Source organism: Pogoniulus pusillus, chromosome 17, assembly GCF_015220805.1.
Source record: "Pogoniulus pusillus isolate bPogPus1 chromosome 17, bPogPus1.pri, whole genome shotgun sequence".
NCBI classification, from domain to species: domain Eukaryota; kingdom Metazoa; phylum Chordata; class Aves; order Piciformes; family Lybiidae; genus Pogoniulus; species Pogoniulus pusillus.
The window spans coordinates 14,279,359-14,301,383 of NC_087280.1; the positions used below are offsets into that span (position 1 = coordinate 14,279,359).

General features: G+C 59.6%; 1 protein-coding gene and 1 long non-coding RNA gene across 4 annotated transcripts in view; one reads left to right on the forward strand and one right to left on the reverse strand.

Annotated features, from left to right (window-relative positions):
* Positions 1–10,452, reverse strand: part of RASGRF1 (Ras protein specific guanine nucleotide releasing factor 1) — a 36,973-nt gene extending 26,521 nt beyond the window's left edge. For all 3 annotated transcript variants that reach the window (XM_064157815.1, XM_064157814.1, XM_064157813.1), the window contains exons 1-2: positions 9,800–10,452; positions 689–795 (exon numbers count right to left, since the gene is read on the reverse strand). In XM_064157815.1, the coding sequence (XP_064013885.1) occupies positions 689–795; positions 9,800–10,075 (383 nt within the window). In that variant the 5' untranslated portion in view covers positions 10,076–10,452. The remainder of the gene's footprint in view (positions 1–688; positions 796–9,799) is intronic.
* LOC135183067 (uncharacterized) lies at positions 9,781–20,623 on the forward strand. Its single transcript, XR_010305394.1, has 2 exons — positions 9,781–10,033; positions 20,317–20,623. It is a non-coding gene; the product is annotated as an uncharacterized LOC135183067 (long non-coding RNA).
* The last annotated feature ends 1,402 nt before the right edge of the window (positions 20,624–22,025 follow it).

Sequence of the window (22,025 nt, forward strand, 5' to 3'; positions counted from 1 at the left end):
GTTGGAAATGACCTTAAAGATCATCCAGTTCCCCCCCTGCCTTGCCATGGGCCAACACCTTCCACTAGCCCAAGTTGCTCAAGGCCTCATCCGACCTGGCCTTGAACACCTCCAGGGAGGGGGCATCAACAACCTCCCTGGGCAGCCTGTTTTATTGGCACGTGTTCCAGGGAAGGAGCACACCAGTGGCACAAGCCCTTAGGAACATCTGCTCTTGACAAGATGCTTCTCTCATCTTCTCCATACAACACCCACCTGCCTCCACGTTTCTCACTGCCAGCCTGGCACCCTCCTTCACTGTGCCAGCTCCTGACCACCCTCCCACAGCAAGCAAGGAATGTGGCATTTCCCTTGGCACAGAACCACCAACTGGGAGAAACCTCCTTCAGCCCAATTCTGCTACTCCAGATGGTCTTTGAACTGCACAGGACCTGGCACCAGGCTAGGACAGGCAGTGCCAGCCTGCCATGGTGGCATGGGACAGCGATGGGGTTGGGCAGGCACAGGGATGTCTGAATGCAGCCTCCTGCATGGCATGAGGGTCCCCAACATGGGGTTGGGGGTCAGAGGTGCCACAAAGTTCCCAGCTCAACAGCTCTCTGCCCACAGCTCTGCCAACAGTCACTTTTGGGCACAGTTTTGCCTCTAACACCCCCATGCCCTAGTCAGAGCTGGTGGAGGGCAATACCTGGCATGAGCTATGGCTGCCACCCACTCATCGCAGTCCTTGGCATCCTCTGTCCTCAGCTCCAGGGTCTTCTGGTTCTCGTGGTTGAAGTTAACGGTGAAGTAATGCTGGGGGAGCAAGCACAGGGGAGGTCACCTCAGGATCCACCTTGCCCCCCGACCCCATGTTTGCCACCATGGCAGAAGGGGCAAGATGCTGCTCCTGGCCAGGAGGCTGAGGCTGGGGTCCCCAGGGGGAAATCTCACCAGGCTCCAGCTAAACTCAAACCCACCCAGGAGCAGCACCCGTGGGACAGTCCTTGCCCGGGGCATGGGGAGGATGAGGAAGGGCGTTAGCCACACCGGGCACCAGCACGAAGCCCTGTGGCTGGATGCTGGGCAGCTCCCGGTGCCCGTGGCTGGCACCACGCGAGGCGGGAGGCTCCGAGGGCTGGGCCGGGGCTATTTTTAGCCTCCCTTGACATTTGCAGTGTTTGTGCTGATCGTGCTCGGTGCCAACCCGCCCGTGGCCGCGGCTGCCTCTCAGCCCGGTGAGGTCTCCTAGGAGACAGCCCCACCTGCAGGGCTGGAGGGTGGCTGGATGACGGGAACGGAGCCAGCAGGAGAAGCCCATCCCGAGCCGCCAGCTCCTCTCCCGGGCTCAGCCGGGGCGCTGAGCTAGCGCCCACCGCGGCTAAGGCCCTACCGAACCCCACCGGCAGCCGCTGCAGCTCCTCCCTGGCCCTCTCCTCCCTCATCCCCTTCCCATCCCTAACCGGCCCCAGCGGGGTGAGGAGATGGATGCAGATGGATGCAGGCTCCGGTGAAAGCGGGAGGCAGGCAGGCGGTGCCCCCGGGCGATGCTGCTGCAGGCAGGGTGGATGGGCAGACGGACGCCCAGCTCCTCCGGCCAGCACCGTGCCCGCCTGGGCTCATGGCACTGGGCGGCAGCCTGAGAAACGCCCTCTGGGGTGCCTCACCATCTAGGTCCAAGGAGGAGAAGGAGGAGCCTGGGGACATTGCGCTGGCCTGGGGCCACCCCAGAGTCCCCCTCCTTCTTAACCAGTCCTCTGGGGGCAACTGGCTGTTGGTGTGACCTGTGAAAGCGCCAGGCCACCACCAAACCATCACCCTCCAGCACCACACCTCCATGGCTTTGAAGAGCCTCCAGGAATGGGACTCCACCACTGCCCTGGGCAGCCTGGGACAGGCTTTGACAAACCTCAAGGGCAAGAAATTGTTCCTCATGCCCAACCTAAACCTCCCATGGGGTGACCTGATGTCATTTCCTCACGTCCTGTCCCTTACTCTTGGGAGAAGAGACCAACCCCCACCTGTCTCCAGCCACCTTTCAAGAGCTGTAGAGAGCCAAAAGGTCTCCCCTCAACCTCCCTTTTCTTCAGGCAGAACAACCCCAGTTACCTCAGCTGCTCCTCACCATTTCTGTTCCCCAAACCCTTCCCCAGCATCATTGTCCTTCTCTGGACCTGCTCCAGTCCCTCAATGTCCTTCTTGGAGTGAGAAGCTGCTTCTGTCCAGGATCCTGTAGGTGTTTGCTGCTGCTCACGTGGACAAGCTTTCTCCTCATGGGGCCCTCTCCATGGTAAAAGACACCCCTGTGCATCTCCCACCCTTTCCCTACCCAGCCAAGCTGGTCAGAGCTCCAGGCACCAGGCTGGCAGCTCTCCTGGCTGCAGGACACAGCTGGAGCTGCCGCAGCTCTGCAGCCCTTCGCTTCTCGCCCCCTTCTTCTCCCTCCCACCCCCAAAGCTTTTATTGGCACCAAGACATCTCTGGTGGAAAATTCTCCCCCAGCATTGGCTCTCTGAGAGTGTGCAGCAGCTCTGTGCCTCTGCTTTGTGCCCACCTCTCATGTCCCTTCCCTTGCCAACAGCAGCAGCAAGAGCTCCTCAGCTTGGCAGGTCTGGAAATCCTCTGCCTGAAACACCAACTCAGACCACCAGGCTGTGCCTGGGCACTGCCCAGCCCCACTACCCTGGCTCCAGGGACAACAGGGGTAGGAAAGCTCCTTCTCAGCCCTGATGCCCCCTGAGACTCCAGTGCCATGTGGAGAAATCACTTCCACTGATGCCAACAGCCAGAGCGCAGCCGAGCCCCACGGGATCTGAACATGGGGAGATGCCTGCGTGGCTCCCTCAAACTGGTCCCTGCCCAGTGGGAGGGGATGGGGAGTCTTGAGCTGCCCTTCCCAGGCACTGCAGCTCCCATGGGACCATGCAGCACCAACTCTGAGCCCTGTGCCCTCAGCACCAGGTCAGAGCACCTTGATCTTCACTGGCACCCTTGGGAAAGCAGCATCTCAAGCAGCTTCAGGGCCTGTTGGACTTTAAAAGGAGGGGTGGCAGGACTGGGGCAAGGATCAGGGCAGGGGACCAGAGACAGGTACCCACCCTGCCTCTCCTGCTTCACCTTGCCCTGTGTCCATCAAGTACATCCAGACACACCACCAGGCAGCTTCTGGCTCAGCTAATCCCAGCTCCTGAAGCTTTTGTAAATGGTGGTTTCCCAGAGATGTGGGACCAAAGCTTCCCACCATGGTCAGGGCATCACTGCAGAGTTGTGACCAGGATGGTTTGGTCCCAGTTCCCTGCTCCACAGACTGTTAAAGACAATTCCTAAAAGGACATGGACACAGCTCCCCCATCACTCCCAACTATCCCAGTCCAGCAGCTGGGAAGCTGCTGGAATAGCAGAAGTCCCACCAGCTCTGATCTCCACCTGAACTGTGACCCTGCTCTGTTAGTTCAGGACACAGCAAAGCCCTCAGCTCCAGAGCACAGCTTCAACTTGCAGCTTCTCACACCCATTTTGTGCCCCTCGGTTCACTCTGAAGGCCTCACTGGTGGAGTTCCCATCCCTGGAGGGGTTTCAAAGCTGTGGAGATGTGGTGTGGAGGGACATGGTTCAGTGGTGGCCTGGCAGTGCTGGGTTAAGGGTTGGACTCCATGACCTGAAAGGTCTTTTCCAGCCAAAGATCCTGGCACCAGCTCAGCAAATGACTTTGAATTAAGAAGGAGACAACCCAAGGGATTAACTCACAGGCACTGTCTCCCCAGAAATGGTCTCCTGCCTGGCTGGTGTCCCTGGGCTGGCATGGGCAGTGCAGTAATGTCCCTGCCCTCCTGCCATATCCAGCTCTGGTGAAGTAAAACTGCACTCCAAGATGTGGGCCCTGCTGCCCTGGCACATGGGGACCTGTTCACCACAGAACCTCAAGATGTGGGGCCCTGCATGCCCAAAGATGCACTTTACCTACTGCCATGCCCATCTGATGCCAGTTCCCATCCACTTGGGCTCCTCCATCCTTCACAACCTCAACAGAAGCCAACAAGGAGGTGTCAGGGCTTCAGTTCCTCAATGCCCAACTAGTCTGTGCCATCCCACTCTGCCCACACAGCCTCAGTCAGTGCCCAGCCATGAGCTCAAGGTCCAAAAGGGGCAAAGGGCTGGTGGCACAGGACCCTAAAGCTGGCACTCACACCACAGCGCCAAGGATAAACCAACAAATCTGCTGGCTTGACAGAAACAGCAAAGCTGAGCCAGGGCTGCATGGGCAAAGCTGATGCTGGTCCAGCTGAGCTCCTGGAGGGCTTCACTCCACTGCTTCTCAGAATTCAATAATACATAAATCCCCCAAAGCTTTAAAATGCTGCCATTTCCAAACAGAAAATGGACACTGAGGGGCTGCAGAAGGTCCAGAGAAGGGCAATGAAGCTGGTGAAGGGTCTGGAGAACAGGGCTGGTGAGGAGCAGCTGAGGGAACTGGGGCTGTTCAGCCTGGAGAAAAGGAGGCTGATGAGAGACCTTCTGGCTCTCTACAGCTCCCTGAAAGGAGGCTGGAGACAGTCAAGGAACAAGGGACGGGACAAGAAGCAAGGGCCTCAAGTCACCCCATGGGAGGTTTAGGTTGGACACAAGGAACAATTCCTTTCCTTTGGTGTTGTCAAGCCCTGGCTCAGGCTGCCCAGGGCAGTGGTGGAGTCCCCATCCCTGGAGGGGTTTCAAAGCCGTGGAGATGTGGTGCTAAGGGACATGGTTTGGCAGTGACCTGGCAGTGCTGGGTTCATGGTTGGACTTCACGATCTGGAAGGTCTCTTCCAGCCAAAACAATTCTGTGATCCCATGATTCCACAAATCCCCATTTCCCCCCGGTTTTATTGTCCCATCCCAGGGATTTTTCCATCCCTCTGCAGTGGGAATGCTCCCTGCCATGCCAAGTCCACCCCCTGGCTTACAGGTAGAAGCTGACAGCACTGATGATTACTGCAGCTGGCAGGAAGGGCATAGGAGGAGAAGTCCCTGCTCTGGGTGGATGCATCTGAAAATCCAGAGCAGCTTTTAACTCCTGACCTACATAGAGCCTGCTCGGGGGGGACCTGGCACTCGGGAGGAGGAGATGGGTGGTTGGGCAGCTCCTCTCCTTGCTGACAGGGAGGAAAAAAACTCAGATGCTGCAGTTTCTGCTCTCCGCTTCAGGACGGACCATAAAGGTGGGCACCAGCCAAATCAGGTGGGCTTGGAAGCCCTATCTGCTGCAATGCTGGCAGGTGGGCACACTGGCATCACCCATACCACACAGGCATCATTCTTGGAGTGAGAGGCCTAAAGCTGAACCCAGGATTCAAGATGTGGCTTCACCAGTGCACAATACAAGAGGACAAACCATTGTCCTGCTGGCCTGAAGAAGCAACTAGGATCTGTCCCCCAGGACTGCAGCTGTGCCCTGCTCAAGCCCTTCCCTATTCATCTCAAGTCAGGACTATGTTCAAAGCTGCTTGTGGGTCCTTTGCTGCTGCTCCCACTCATCTAGCCCATGGTGTGGATAACCCCAGACCCTTAACAGAGGTGCCCAAGATGGAACTCCTCATCCACAGATCTCCTGGTCATGCCAGGGATTCCCAGGCACCATCATCATACCCACAGAGGCTGGGACAGCATCGCCCAGCAAAGGCATCTGCTGCATCTAATGCTGGAGCAGAAGGTGTGGACAAATGCCTGGCTGCTCTGACAGGCCAATCACCAACCTCTGCATCGACAGGACCAGCAGCAGGCACCTGCCCAGTCCCGTCTGCAGAGGTCTATGTCCCTGGCTCACCCTTCCCGAGTGTAGCAAGAGCCCTGCCCAGGTGAACTCCTTGCAGGGATTAGCACCAATCCCATGGTCCATGCCACTGTGCCCTAAGAGCTCCTGAGCTCTCCTCTTGCCAGGAACAGCTCCACCAGCAGGACCACCAGGGCTTGGCTCCGATGGAGCTGGGGCTGCTGCAAGTATGCAGTGTCCCATGAGATCACCTAAGGCACCCAAGCACCTCTCAGCTCCACTTTCCTCCAGCTCTTCCAGCATCTCAAGGACGGGTGCCACTGGACAGAGTGTCCATGGTGCCCAGTGCTCCTTGTGCTGCTGCTGCTGAGAAGGGATCTGGTTTTTCCCATGGAAGCAAGCAGGATCAGAACTGGACACACTCCAAGGAGAAGGAAAATAATCTCCTTCCCCAACATGCCAGAGGTAATCACTTCCACAAGCATTCTCCTATACCACATGTGCCCCCCCACTGACTCCTGATCCTCAGCTTTGTATCACCTGGTCCTTGGCTTTGCATTGTGGCACCAAACACTTCCTTGGGCCTCCTCTGGTAGCATGGACAATCTTACCCCATCCCCAGCAGACACTTTGGAGAGGGGGAAGAAAATCCCCAGCTGCAGGCCATGCAGAGCTTCCACTGAGCTTCCCAGGCTTTGTGGAATAAAGGACTGGTTGCTCCAGAGGGCTTCTGAGCTTCAGTCAAGGGGTTTGCACAGTGCTGCCTCTTGACTTGGTGTCATCATGTTGGCCCTCGTCTGAGACACCCAGGGCTGCTGGTGAAGGACAGCTCATGGTACCAAGGTCTGAGGTTGCAGATCTGACTCCTGTTTGGACCCCTGGAGCAAGTGCAGCTGGGATCCTGCTGCCTAATCATGCCCTCACCACACTGGGGCCATCCTGGTCCTGAGGGGAGTGCAGCAGCCCCTACCTCTGCTCCTCCTCAGTCCCTCGCTATGATCCCACCTGCAGTCCCACACAGGACACCTTGCACCCTACCCACTCTCTGCAGGCACACACCACAGACCTGGGGAATTGTCATGGCCCCTTCCACCAAGGAGCAGGAGATGTGAGCATCTGAAACCACATCCCAGTATCCACATCCTCAGGGGGCTGGGGACAGCAGGCTCTGGGGGTGGCATGCCCAGGACACCATGGAGGAATAAAAGGGAGGGTTCACTTCCCACACACCTTGCCCCAACACTGCCAGGTACTCACCCATGGCACCACTCTAATGACCAGCTCGATGTTCTGCAGCAAGCTTGAGCAGTGCAGGAGGATCTGGCAGAGTCCTTCTCAGGGTGCCAGCCTGAAGCCTACCCAGCACTAAAATAGCTTTCAAATAAACCTGGTTTGAAGAACACCCCATGTGTAGGAAAACAGAACAAAAAAGGGCCAGAAAGAGCCCAGAGGTGCCCAAAACCTCTCCCTGTGTTCTCAGTTTCTCAAGTAACTTTGCTCCTTTGCTCTCATGCAACGACAGGCTAAACCCACTTGGTGTTCCCAGCAAAAATACTCACCCAAGCACTGGTTTGGAGACCCACTTTTTAAACCTCTGCCTTCTCTGCAGAGGGTTTGAGCCCTGTACTCCATTGAAGGAGGAAGCCCAGGCTGGAGCTGCTCTGCTGCAGCGAGCACTGTCCTCCAGCTGCCACTACCCAGGGGGACAAATACTCTCAGCCAACAACTGATGGGATCATGGGCAAGGCAGGAAATCTCCTTCTCCCCATGGGAAGAGCTGGCAGTGCCAAACCCAGCTGGCCACCACGGAGGGAATGTTTGATCTGGGCTGCAGAACCCAGAGAGGCTCCTTGGAGACCTCCTGCAGCCACCCATGGTGCAGGTTTGCACCACAAACACTCCACTGCTTCCCTTCTCTGCTGTGCCACTGCTCAGCTGGCAAAGCAGCAGGGACCCGTGGTGGGCACTGCCTCCGAACCTGTCCTGGCAGGGTACAAAGTGATGGGCCTGTCACTGATCCAGGGGAACATTCTGGGGGGGCAGCAACCCCCTGAGCCAGGATAAGCCCCCTGGGGCACCTGCAGTGGGAAGAGGCTGCAAGGCTCTGCCCTGGGGTCTGCCTGCCCCAAACCATTCCCCGGCATGAAACAGGAGCCAGGGCATGGAGAAACAGCAGGATCCAAAGCGAGGCAAACAGAGGGATCCAAACCCAGGGAGCCAGAGGGATCCAAACCCAGAGCCAGTGGGATGCATGCCCAGAGAGCCAGCAGATGGAAGCAGGACACACAGTGACATCCCACAGGCCGCCAGCTGAGGCTGGCAGCACAGGAGAGCAGTGTGACCCCCGCTGAAGACACAGACCCCCCCCCGGCTGCCATGGCCATGCACCCATGATGCCCCAACGCTGGTGCCAAGCAGAGGCACAGCTGCTCCCAACAATAACAGGATCTTGATCCCAACAGGGAGACATCCCCATGCCTGCTGCCAGGAGCAAAGATCCACGCCATGAGCGGTGGGGCTGCATCGCCTCGCTCTCACAGCAGGGCTTTTTGGGGTGCAGAGTGTGCCCTCATTTGCCAGGGGTAATTAATGACAGGGTTCATTCCCTCCAGCTGTGCCCATGGGGTGCCCAGAGCCCGGCCGCAGTTGCCATCATTGCTCGCCACCGTTCCCAGAGCCAGCCTGGGCAGGAATTATGCAAGAGCTGCAGAGCCAGACCCAAAACACAGGGTGCTCCCTGCCAGCACCCAGCCTGGGCTGCCAGCACCCCAAAACCACCCCACTCCTCCCTGCCAGGGATGCTTGGTGCCCTCTGTGACATGGGCATCCACGGGTGCATGGCCATGCTCCATGCACAGCAGGCAAGGGGTGACCACAGCAGGCTCTTCTTTACGATGGTGAAGCTGGATTTTGGCAGCAATGGGCAGAGATGGGCACTCCCAGACTGGAAACCAGTCCTTCCTTCCCCCCAAACTGGCACCAACCCCTTTCCTGTCACACTACTCAGATGCACCCCAACACCAGACAAACAAGCCAGAGGTGGCCAGCATTGCTATGCCACGCTTGGTGCCACCCTGCCCAGGCACAGCGAGCAGACAGACACCAAGCCCTGTGCCTATCAGGTGCCACCATCCAAGCAACTGACACTACCCAGGGAGGGGGACACCCTGATTCTCCCGGGGCCTTGCACCATCATTGCCATTTCAGTGCCACTCCACCCGCAGGCATCAGCATCTGGGCAGGAGTCAAGTGTCAGCCACGCGGGTGGCAGGAGGGGCACCAGGTGCCCTTCTCCCCCTGCCCGGGGAGGGCACACAGAGTGTTTCCACCAGAGTCCATGACTGGACCATGTGCGAGGAGGAGGAACGGGGCGAAACTGCGTGAAACGAGAGATCTGTGTGTCCCCCCCCCAGCACCACACACCCACGGCCCAGCTGCCCCAGCCACGGGGGCGGGTTTGCCCCCTGGTAAACCCATGGAGGGGGCACACGGGGATGGGGGGGCTGCGTCAGGCTGGGGATGGCAAAGCCGAACGGTCTCACGGGAGTCCCAGGGGGGGCCCTGGCCCCTCCAGTGCCGCGGACACGCGTGGGACTCCGCAGCCGCCTGGGGGCGCCACGCTGCTGATTACTGGCGGCTAATTAATGGGGGGGGAGGGGAGGGAGGAGAAGGAGAGCTGGCAGAGCCCGACAGCCCCCAGTGAACGCACTCGGCGCTGCCCTAGGGTGCGCTGGCAGCGTGGCCGGAGCCCCGGCACTGCAGCCCCGCTGGGCATTCCTCCCCCCGGTAACCGCCACCCTCACCGGTACTACCCGGCGCTGGCCATGCGTGGGGCAGGTCCGAGGCACCGGGCACGGCGCGACAGCGCGGGAAGCCCAGGGAAGGGGGCGCAGGTTTGGCCCCGGGGAGCCTTCCCCCTCCACTGCCCCCTGGCCACGGCCAGTACCGGTCACGCGTGGGGCCTCAGGGAACAGAGACAGGATCGGCCCAGGGGCATCCCCCCCGATGAAGTGTAGGAAGTGGGGGGGGGGGGGGGGGGGGGGTAGGAGATACTCCCCGCATGTCGCCCACCTGCTTCTCCAGGGAGTCCTTGGCCGAGAGGGAGGGCTTGGGGGAGGGTGCCCGGTCGCAGACGCAGCCCTCGAGCAGGTAGAGACCCGAGGGCCGGGAGCTGGAGTCGGTCTCGAAGTAGAAGAGCATGTTGTGCAGCAGCGCGAACCACTTGGTGTGCCATTTTGTGTGGTCGGAGCCCCGCTTGCTCAGGTAGCCCCTCCTGGCGCCGTCCTTCTTCGCCAGCAGCCCCAGGTAGGTGACGTGCCCGTCATTGAGCCGCATCCCCTTCTGCATCTTGCTGGGCAACCGCCGGCTCCTCACATGGTCCCCGCCGGGCGACCGGCGGGCGGGTCCCTGGCGAGCAGCCGCAGCCCCCGCGCCCGCATCAGCGGCTCCCGCTGCCCCCGGAGAGGAGCCGGCGGTCGTCGCGGCCGCGCTGGCGGAGGCTCATGCCGCGGCCGAGCTCCGCCGCCCTGCCCCTGCCCCTGCCCCAGCCCCGCTCGGTACCGGCGGCAGCGGCAGCTCTGCCCGGGGAGCGCCGCGTCCCGGAGCCGCGTAAACCGCGGACGGGGCGAGTCATGTGATGCCGGAGCCGGCGGCGGCACCGGGAGCCCGTCAGCGCCGGCCCGAGCCGAGCGGGGCCGAACAGAGCCGAGCCGAGCCCAGCCGAACGGCTCCGCTTCGCGGCGGGGCTTGCCCTGCCCTGCCGCCGGCTGCGGGGGCGGCCGTGCCGCGATCCCCGGGGCCGCCCTCCCCACCCCGGGCCGAGGGGTGCTGGCTCCGGGGGGGGTGCCTCAGCAGCCCCGGAGCCCTGCGAACAAGGGGATACCCTACCCCAGCCCCGGACCCCTGACCGCGGTGGCAGCCCCCAGCAAAAGGCACCCCCGGGCACGTGGGATCGCTGGGCACTGCCAGTGCCCCGGTGTCCGGGCTCCGAGCCAAGAGGGACCACTAGGACAGATGAGACCCCTGAGCCATCAGCAGGAGCCTCTGGCCAAGAGGCATGCCCCGGCACACAGGATGCCTGGGAATGGAGAAGACCCTGTCCTAGAGGCGCTCCTGGGCACACAGGACCCCCAGGCTGGCACAGGCTCCTGCCCACCGTGGGAAGCTCGGGTCAAGAGGCACACTGGAGCACATGGGAACCCCCAGCACAACCACAGCCCTGGGCCAAGAAGGACTATCTGGGAGAGATGGGATCCCCCCCCCAGGGCAGGCAAGACCCTTGGGCACAGCCAGAGTCTCAGGCCAAGAGAAACTCCCGGACCACATGGAAGAGGTCTCAAGCCAAAAGTCAGGAGCAACTGAGGTAGAGAGGGCACCCCTTAGGCAGAGCAGGACTTACATGCACAGGAACTGACAGGCCAAATCTGCCCCCCCCAGACTGAGATGCTGGCACAAGCCTTGGCTTGACATGAGCCCCAGGCTGAGCCATACCCCGATGCCAATTGGGACTCCCAATGTGTGCTGGCACTGCATGAGGTTCTGCTGGGCATCCACACTGGGCACCCCGACCTCAAGCACCCACTGTCCTGGGGTGTCCCCAGTGCCCAGCATGTTGCTGGCCATGGGACATCTCTACTGGTGGCCTTCCACGTGGTGGGCCCCACACAGAGTCTGCACCTCCACATCCAGCTGCCTGCACACAATGTAGTCCCTCAAGCTAGCTGGTCCCCCCAAGCTGTGCCCTCCTTTCCCACCCCAGCTCTCAACCAGGCACCCCAGTAACTGCCCAGATGTCAGACACAGGAGAGCAGAGGAGACAGTTGCTTCTTCTCTTCCTGTTTGCCTCACTCTTTGATCCCTCTCCTCCATCCAGGCCTTGGGTGCTGTGCCAAGCAGCACAAAACTGGGAAAACTGGGCAGCTGGAGCCTGTGCAGGGCAGGGAGAGCCCTGCTGTTCCCCATATCCCTGGGGTTCCCCATATCCCTGCTGCTGCCCGTATCTCAGGGGTTCCCCAAATCCAGGAGCACTGGGTTGGTCAGCTGCCACAGCGATGGGCACGTTGGAAGCCTGAGGTGGCTGCTGACCATGGAGGAACCACCCCAGCCCCTGCAGGCAGGAGGGCATCAGGAAAGCCCCGTTAATTAGCTTTGTTTCCACCAAAAAATGCTGGCAGAGTTCCGAGGAACTCGGTGAGGTCATGGGTTGCCATGGCAACGTGAGGGAACAGGCTGGAATTGGGAAGGGTGCTGGCATTTCCAGCATGGAGCAGCTTGGCCTGGGTGCTTGCTGGGACATGCCACCCCCTGGGAGACAGCCTGTGCACCTGCTGGGCGCTGGAGCAGTGCTGGAGAGGGCTGGGAGTGAGGAGTGGGGCCACCTGCCCCACCACTGTCCCCCTGGCTGAATGTGCCTCCCACTGCTCAGCTCAAAAGTGGGTGTTAAGGGGGGAGAGTCCTGTGCCCACCACCAAACCTGGAGCATCTCTGTGAGGAGGAGAAGCTGGGAGCCCTGGGGCTGATGATCCTAGAGAAGATCCCTAGAGGGGACCTTCTCAGTGCTCAGCAAGAGATAAAGGGTTGGGGACAAGAGGACGGGGCCAGAGTCTTCTCAGTGGTGCCCAGTGACAGGACAAGGGGTGGTGGGCACAAACTGGAATCCAGAAGGTTCCAGATGAACAGGAGGAGAGTATTCCTGGGTGTGAGGGTGCTGGAGCCTTGGAGCAGGTTGCCCAGAGAGGTTGTGAAGTCTCCTCTGGAGAGCTTCCAACCCCCCCTGGCTATTATGATCCTGGGCAAGCTGCTGTGGGTGCCCCTGCTTTGGCAGGGGGATTGGACTGGATGATCTCCCGAGGTCCCTTCCAACCCCCACCATGCTAGAGCTGGCTGCAGCAGCTGGACTTTGCTCCCCATCAGTGATGGCTTAGCCTGGACTCCCCTCAGTGATGGGGAGGGCAGTGGAAAAAATAGCTGTGGGCTCACGAGGCTCCAGCAAACACGGAAACTCTGCTTTCCAGACCAACGGGAGAGTCCTTTTTTGCATGTGACGTTTGCTTGGATCGATTCCAAGGCACTGGCAGCATGACCTAACTGCTCACCTCCCTCACCTCTCCCCCAGCAGACCCACGCACAAGAGCCAGCCCCACCTCTGCCGTGGGCTGGGGACTGTGTCCAGAGAGGCTTCCCAGCTCCTCTTCCCAGCTCTGTAATTGCAGCAGCTCCTTCACTCTTCATTTGGGTGTTTGATGTACAGCACAGTGGTTCCTGGGGGGATGCCACAGAGCCGAGCTTGGAGCCTGTGCAGAGCTCAGAGCTGTGAAGCAGCAGCACCACCACCTAAGAGTGCAGGGACTGATCTCAGGGGAGAGCCCAGGGCCAGGAACGCTGCTGGGAAGTGTCCAGAGAAGGGCAACGAAGCTGGTGAAGGGTCTGGAGAGCAGGGCTGGTGAGGAGCAGCTGAGGGAGCTGGGGCTGTTCAGCCTGGAGAAAAGGAGGTTGAGGGGAGACCTTCTGGCTCCCTACAAGTCCCTGACAGGAGGCTGGAGTGTGGCAGGGGCTGGTCTGTTCTCACAAGGAACAAGTGACATCACAAGAAGGAAATGGCCTCAAGTTGTGCCAGGGGAGGTTTAGGTTAGACACAAGGAACAATTTCTTCATGGAAAAGGTTGTCAAGGCCTGTCCCAGGCTGCCCAGGGCAGTGGTGGAGTCCCCAGTGCTGGATTCCATCCCTAAGCCTATCCCTGAATCCCTCTTGACCACGAGGGCACACGCTGGCTCATGAGCAGCTTATTGACCACCAGCACCCCCAGGCCCTTTTCTGCCAGGCAGTTAGCTTACAGCAACTCTGCCTCCAGCCTGGAGCATCCGTGGGGGTGCTGCAACCCAAGTGCAGGACCCAGCACTTGCCCTCACTGAACCTCATCCCACTGGCCTCAACCCACTGACCCAGCCTGGCCAGGTCCCTCTGTAGATCCTCCTGACCCTCCAACAGATCAACACTGCTGCCCAAGCTGCTGCCATCTGCAGACCGACCGAGGATGCCCTAATCCCCACATCCAGACCCCTGATGAGGACACTGAGGTGGCCCCAGCCGCAGGTCCTGAGCCGCAGGCTGAGGGTGCCGATGCTGAACACAAGCACCACAGAGATCCCTCAGTCCTCCCAGTCCCCACACGCTGCCAGGCTCCGTGGGTGCTGGTATTTACAGCAGCTCCCCCAGCTCCATCCCAGCCTCTCCTGTAAAGGCCGGGCTCGGCTGCCACCCACGGGCAGCTGCCAGCAGCGGGTAGAGCCAGCAGGCAGCTGGGGAGACAGAGCCCAGACAGCTCCAGGAGCTCCCAGGCACCAGCAACGAGATGTGGTGCTCCTGGTGAGAAGCTCCTGACAGGCGTCTTGATGCAGTCAGTTTCAGGGGCGTTGACCCAGGCCCGGGGGCATCAGCCAGGTGTCTGCTGTGTTCGCCCAGGACACGGTGGCATCCCAGACTGCAGACATCCCACTTATGAGCATGGATTCCATCACCCCAAGAGGTCCTCTTCCCTGGGTAGAGCATACAGAGGGCTTCCAGCCGCTTCACAGGACACAGAATGTCCTGGACTCTGCCCAGAGCAGCCTTTCCCAAAGGAATTGGCACAAGCTGTAGTCACAGGCTGGGGGAGGTGGCAGATGCCCCATGCCTGGACCCATTGCAGGTCAGGTTGTTTGGGGCTCTTGTTGCAGGTGTCCCTACTGATTGCAGGGAGTTGGATGAGCTCGAAAGATCCCATCCCACCCAAACCAGTTCATGGGCTCAGGCTCCTAAATCTTCCCAGTGGATGTGAAAGCCCTGTCCCTGGTGGAGCCAGCTCTACCTCTGGGTAAGGGCTAGCTGCAGGGAGTGCCAAGTGGATGGTGCTGCCTCTTTGCCACTTGAGGAGATTCCACCTGGCCCTGCCTGGGCTAAGCAGAGGGACACTGGGGTTCAGAGCAGTCCTGCAGGCACAAAGGAGACAAATCTCACCAGGCTATGATGCAAAAGCCAAGCTTTTCCATTTGATAAGCAGGAAACTTTGAAGGAGCAGGAATAGTGAGCTCCCATCTCCTGCCAAGCTGCCCTGGCACAGTTGGTGTTGCCCCAGCTCACCCATGGGCAGGACAGAACAACCCAATTCAAGAGGCACCCTTGCTGAGGTCTACTCCCAGGTGAGACCCAAGCCTGACCCAGCTCCCCAGCAGCTCTCTGGGTTGTCAGGGCTGGGCAGAGACTCAAAGCCAGAGCAGACATCTGCTGTGTCCACGTGAAATGTCCATGCTCCAGCCACCCTCCCCGGTATGCCAGCATGAGCACCGCCTCACAGACTCTGCTAACTGGCTCCATCCCATGTGCCCTTTGGGCAGAGCAGGTCCCATCACCACCACCACACATCTCACCTTCCCTACAGGGCAGTCTCCAGAGGAGGCACAAAATCTGGCTCCTGGCAACAACCTGTAAGTGAGAGCAGTGCTGTGTCTACACTTCAGCCTCACAGAATTTCATCATGGTGGTGGTGGTTGGAAGTGACTTCTGCAGATCATCCAGTCCACCCCTTCTGCTCAAGCAGGGGCACCCACAGCAGCTTGCCCAGGATCACAATGGCCAGGTGGGTCTGGAAGCTCTCCAGAGAAGGGGACTCCACAACCTCTCACAGGATCACAGGATGTCAGGGGTTGGAAGGGACCCAAAGAGATCATCAAGTCCAAGCCTCCTGCCAAAGCAGGACCAGAAAATCTAGGTCAGGTCACACAGGAGCATCCAGGCAGGCCTTGAAAGTCTCCAGGGAAGGAGACTCCACAGCCTCTCTGGGGAGCCTGTTCCAGTGCTCTGTGACACTTACAGTTCCCCCTTGTGTTGAGCTGGAACCTCCTGTGCTGCAGCTTACACCCATTGCTCCTTGTCCTATCCCTGGGAGCAAGTGAGCAGAGCCTGTGCCCCCTCTCCTGACCCCCAGCCCTTAGGTGTATTAAACATGTATTAAATCCCCTTTCAGTTTTCTCCTCTGCAGACTAAGCAGCCCCAGGTGCCTCAGCCTCTCCTCTTCAGGCAGTGCTCCAGTGCCCTCATCATCCTCACAGCTCTCCACTGGACCCTCTCCAGCAGATCCCTGTCCCTCTTCAACTGGGGAGCCCAAAACTGAAGGCAGTATTCAAGATGAGGTCTCACCAGAGCAGAGTAGAGGGGGAGGAGAACCTCCCTTGGTCTGCTGGACACACTCTTCCTAATACACCCCAGGATCCCATTGGCCTTCTTGGCCACCAGGGCACATTGCTGTGCCATGGACAACTTGTTACCCACCAGCACTCCCAGCTCCCTCTCCAGCAGATCACCTCCCAGACTGTACTGGTGCAGTTTATTATTGCTCCCCAGGTGCAGGACTCTGCACTTGTCCTTGCTGAACCTCATCTGGTTCCTCTGTGCCCAGCTCTCAGTCTGTCCAGGTCTCTCTGGATGGCAGCACAGCCTGCAGCTGTCTCAGCCAAGCCTCCCAGCTTGGTGTCATCAGCAAACTTGCTGAGCAGACTCTGTCTGTCTGTGCCCTCATCAATGTCATTGATGAAGATGATGAACAGCACCAGACCCAGCACTGATCCCTGGGGGGCTCCATTAGGTACAGCTCTCCAGCTGGACCTAGCACCATTGACCACCACTCTTTGAACTCTGTCCTGTAACCAGTAGCAGCCTGCCCAGGGCTCTGACACCCAGGACAGGACCCTGCTGGCTCCATTCCATGGGGATCAATCCATGCCACCACCACCACTACCACACCTGGGAACAACCAACAGGAAGAAGAGGGCTTGCTGAGCAGTTTAGGTTGGAAAAGCATCTCCAAGTGTGGTGTGAAGCCCTCAGCACTAGCCAGCTCCAAAACCAAATGGCTCTGCCCCTGCCAGGCTCTGCTGAAATTCACTAGCTGGTGAAAGCAGAAGACAAGCCTCGTGGAGAGAGGTTCTCCAGGTGGTGTTGGAGTCCCAGTAGCCTCCTCCCTCCTTTGCATGGCAGACTGTGGCATGATGTAAAAATGCAAACAAGGCGCCCAGGAAGTCACTGAGCTGGCAGTGCCCAGAGCAGAGCCGTGGCAAAGAGCAGCCTGCTGCCCAGAGCAGAGCCATGGCAAAGAGCAGCCTGCTGCCCAGAGCAGAGCCGTGGCAAAGAGCAGCCTGCTGCCCAGAGCAGAGCCATGGCAAAGAGCAGCCTGCTGCCCAGAGCACAGCCGTGGCAAAGAGCAGCCTGCTGCCCAGAGCAGAGCCATGGCAAAGAGCAGCCTGCTGCCCAGAGCAGAGCCATGGCAAAGAGCATCCTGCTGCCCAGAGCAGCGCCATGGCAAAGAGCAGCCTGCTGCCCAGAGCAGCGCCATGGCAAAGAGCAGCCTGCTGCCCGGAGCAGAGCCATGGCAAAGAGCAGCCTGCTGCCCAGAGCAGCGCCATGGCAAAGAGCAGCCTGCTGCCCAGAGCAGCGCCATGGCAAAGAGCAGCCTGCTGCCCGGAGCAGAGCCATGGCAAAGAGCATCCTGCTGCCCAGAGCAGCGCCATGGCAAAGAGCAGCCTGCTGCCCAGAGCAGCGCCATGGCAAAGAGCAGCCTGCTGCCCGGAGCAGAGCCATGGCAAAGAGCAGCCTGCTGCCCGGAGCACAGCCGTGGCAAAGAGCAGCCTGCTGCCCGGAGCACAGCCGTGGCAAAGAGCAGCCTGCTGCCCAGAGCAGCGCCATGGCAAAGAGCAGCCTGCTGCCCGGAGCAGAGCCGTGGCAAAGAGCAGCCTGCTGCCCAGAGCAGCGCCATGGCAAAGAGCAGCCTGCTGCCCAGAGCAGCGCCATGGCAAAGAGCAGCCTGCTGCCCGGAGCAGAGCCATGGCAAAGAGCAGCCTGCTGCCCGGAGCACAGCCGTGGCAAAGAGCAGCCTGCTGCCCGGAGCACAGCCGTGGCAAAGAGCAGCCTGCTGCCCAGAGCAGCGCCATGGCAAAGAGCAGCCTGCTGCCCGGAGCAGAGCCATGGCAAAGAGCAGCCTGCTGCCCAGAGCAGAGCCGTGGCAAAGAGCAGCCTGCTGCCCGGAGCAGAGCCATGGCAAAGAGCAGCCTGCTGCCCGGAGCACAGCCTGGGCAAAGAGCAGCCTGCTGCCCAGAGCAGCGCCATGGCAAAGAGCAGCCTGCTGCCCGGAGCACAGCCTGGGCAAAGAGCCCTGCTGCCCAGAGCACAGCCGTGGCAAGCAGCACCCTACTGCTCCAGTGGGAATGGCAGGCAGCTTGGTCTGCAGGCCTCCTCAGCTCAGTGGGGAAAGTCCCTTCACACCAGGTGGTACTAACAAGCAGATGCCAGGAGGACACCCCTGCTGGTGGGCACTTGGAGGGTTTGTGAAGCTGCAATAGCTGCCCAGTAAGCCCTGGTCTGGAGAAGCACTGCAGGGGGCTGGGAACTGGGGAGCTCAGGGAGGGTGGAGGACCTTGTGTCAGTGCTTGATGTGTGCCAGGAGGGACATCAGCAAGGACGGGGTCGAGGGATGCCAGGAAAGTGACACAAACCTGCAGCCTGGGGACAGGGACATGCTTCTTCAGGCTGAACACCCTCAGGTCCCTCAGCTACTCCTCACCAGACCTGTTCTCCAGACCATACTCACCAGGGTTTGCCCTTCTCAGGTCTTCACCCACCCTGGCATGGGCCTACACTGCTTGCCCAGGTGGGCACCTGCCTGTGAAAGCTGCCACCTCCACCCATCCCTCATTCCCCAGCCATAGACATATGCCTATTCTCTTCCCACTCAAGGGGCGGTGGCTCAGGGTGTTGCAGAATGTTGGGGTGCCATAGTGGGGTACTTGGTACCTCTCCCTTGCCACAGTTGGGGACAACTTTTGTCTGGGCACATCTGTTCAGGCTGGGCAGATGCTGTGACATTGTCCCAGCAGATCAAGGTGGCACAGGGATTGGTGAGGCTGGCTGAGATGCTGGTGGGGATATGTGTCAGCACAGAGCTGCAGGATCCACCACCAAGCTGATGTCCCCAGGGGAGAGGTGACAGCAGCTGCCCATCATGGTCAGCACTGTGGGAGATACAATGCCAGCCTTGAAGCACCAGGCAGGACCACCCCAACATCAAGGTGGCCCCAGTGCCCCCCAGAGCACAGAGGGCACTGTGTAACCTGGCCACCCTTCATCTGGGACTTCACCCAGCTGCTTGTGGCTACCCGAAAGAGCTCCCAGGGGCAGCAAAATGACCTGTGGAGAGAGCAAGCCCACCAGCTCCTGGGCTAGAGGATGTAGTCAACCTGGCTAAGAGTGGCCTTGACAGCCCCCATTAGCAGTGAGGGACTCTGAGGAAGCCTGGAGACACCCCAAGCCAGGTCTGATCACCAGGAGATCTCTCCAGGGCCTGTCCCAGCAGCAGCATGCCCACCCCTGCTCACTCTGGGCACAAAGCCAGCATGCCCTGTCCTGGCTGTGCCATCTTCCTCGCTAGATGCTTCCACCTGCTGCAGGACTGGAGGGTACAATGGGCCTCGGTGGCCTCAGGAATGATCCCATCAAGTGCAGGTGCCTGAGACCCAGCATGCTGCCCTGTCTAGTGCTGCTCTGTGCCCCTTCCAGGAGGGCAAGAACCTGAGCAGCCCATGGCTTGGTGAGAGGAGAGAGAACAGCTCTTTCCCCACTGTGTGCCGGGGCAAGGAGCTGGCACCCAGGTGTGACACAAGGAGAAGTGCCAGCATCCCTCTCCCTGAGCTCAAGAGCTGCTGGCATAAATTACCAGCTTGTCAGCTCTGGTGCTGAGATTCCCAACGAATAGCTTAGCAGCTCAGGAGGCTGCTGCAGGCACCTTGTGTGGCACCAGCACACTGCTCAAGCTTCCATTTAGAACCTCCAACAAAACCAGGATTTTGGTGCTGGGGCCACGGTCATGGCACCAGGAGTGGGCACAGCCAACCCCTTCCTGACCCCCGTGCCAAGGCTGCCAAGCATCCTGGCTTGGTTCAACAATAGTGTGGCCAAGCAAGAAGGCTGCCAGCATCCTGGCTTGGATCAGCAATAGTGTGGCCAGGGCAGGGACTGTTCCCCTCTGCTAGGCTCTGGCGAGGCCACACCTTGAATGCTGGATTCAGTTTTGGGTCCCTCACTCCAAGAAGGACATTGAGAGGCTTGAGCAGATCCAGAGAAGGGCAATGAAGCTGGTGAAGGGTCTGGAGGACTGGGCTGGTGAGGAGCAGCTGAGGGAACTGGGGTTGTTCAGTCTGCAGGTTGAGGGGAGACCTGGCTCTCTACAGCTGCCTGAAAGGAGACTGAAGTCAGGTCAGGACTGGTGTCTTCTCCCAAAGAATAAGAAACAGGACAAGAGCAAATGTGCTCAAGTTGCCCCAGGGAAGGTTTAGGTTGGACACAGGGAGCAATTTCTTCCCTCTGAGGGTTGTCAAGGCCTTTCTCAGACTGCCCAGGGCAGTGGTGGGGTCCTCATCCCTAGAGGGGTTTCAAAGCCATGGAGATGTGGTGCTGGGGGACATGGTTTGGTGGTGACCTGGCAGTGCTGGGTTCATGGTTGGACTCCACAATCCGGAAGGTCTCTCCCAAGCCAAACAATTCAATAACCTCTGTGTCTCCACAGGTGGCCCTCACTGTCCCTGCTCTAAACTGAAACTGTGATCACCAGCACAGAGCGAGCACAGAAGCAGCTAAAGCCCTGACGAGGTGTTCAGCACGATGCTGGCAGGAACTGGACTGAAGATCCAGGCTGTATCTGCTGTGGGGCAGCCCCACAGCCGTGGGTGCAGATGCCCACGCACGCATGGGAAGCCCAGAGCCTGACCTGACCATGCAGTAGGGTGGGGAGAGGATCCAGCAGATCTGACCACGAGCATCCTTCTGCTCCCAGCAGGCTCACACAGCCTCAGAATAAACCCTTTCTATATTTATGTGGCTAAAAAGGCTCTTTTTTCCCGTCTTGCTGCTTCCAGGCAGGGCTGAGGAAGGCTCTGACCCTTCCACCCTCCTCCCCAGAGCCCACAGACCTTCCTCCAGCAGTGCTCACAGCAGGTCTGGCCAAGGCTATTTCTGAGCTCCCGCCGGACCCGTTGGGTAACTGCGCTCTGCTCTCTGGGCTGGCAGCAGGGGACGTGGCACAGCCCTGCCCGGGAGCTGCCTGCACACCAGGAGACCTGGGCTGGGGGAGCTTGGCCCTGGGAGATGTCCAAGGGCAAAGCCAGGGCTGAGAGCCCAGGGCTGTGGGTGCATGAGGAGGGACTGCAGCTTGGTCCTGGGGTCCTGGTCCTTCCTGGGCCCACTTCTGCAGCCTGACCAGGGGCAGAAGTTTTTTCCAGGCTGCTGCCAAGCCTCTGTTTGTAGGGCAGTCCCACACAGGTAATATCGTGCTGCTGCTCTCCTCCTGACACCAGAACACCAGTGCTAGGGGCTTCTGGCCCCCTCAGCTCTGAGACAAACAAGCAGCAAGAGGTTTGGGCATCAGAGACCAGGAAAAGCTTTGGGGACAGTAGCCCTGAGCTGGGTCACCCTGAGCTCAGCCTGTGCAGCAGGTGCTGGATCACATTGGACAATCTGTGCCAGGGTTGGACACACCGTGCCTGGGCTCCTGATCCCCAGGGCCAGTGGGATTAGCCCAGGGAAGCAAGGCCAGTGCCACTGGGAGCAGCTGGGTAATGTCATTCTTCAATTCAGCCCTTCTCTAATTAAGAATTTAATAACTGAGCCTCTAAAAGCAATTAAGGACTCATTGTCATGGAGAAATGACTTCTCCCTGCCTCCCCACCAGCACATTTGGAAGGTAGAAGATCCATCCTGCACCTGCCGAAGGTGGCGGTCTGAGGAGATGCAGGAGCCGCAGGGCATGGGTTGAGTGGGTGAGAGGAGCCCCAGGAGCAGACAGCACCACAAAAGCAGCAGAAAGCAGGTGGCCGTGGGCAGCCCACGGTGCCACCTGCAGATGCTCCACAGCTCCCCACAGATCAGCTCTGCATTAGCTGCTTACGTAGGCAGGTGGATTATCCACGCCGGGGGCATGGCTGAGGGTGGCCAGAGCCGGGACATGGACCCCACACAACGTTAAGAGGGCTCCAAAGCCCAGAGCAGGAGCCTGAGGCAGCCTCTAGGCTCTGCAGGTGTCTCCATCCAGCCCATCTGGGGCTAAACTGCAGCAGCTGCCCCATCTCCCAGGGACCTCTGCCCAGCAGAAGAGGGGATCAGGAGAAGGGGATCCACGGGGTGGAAGGAGAGTGGATTTAACAGACCAGCCAAAATGGGACCAAAAGCAAACATAAAGTGATACTCAGCCTAGCAAAGGTGCAGTGGCCATGCAAGTGG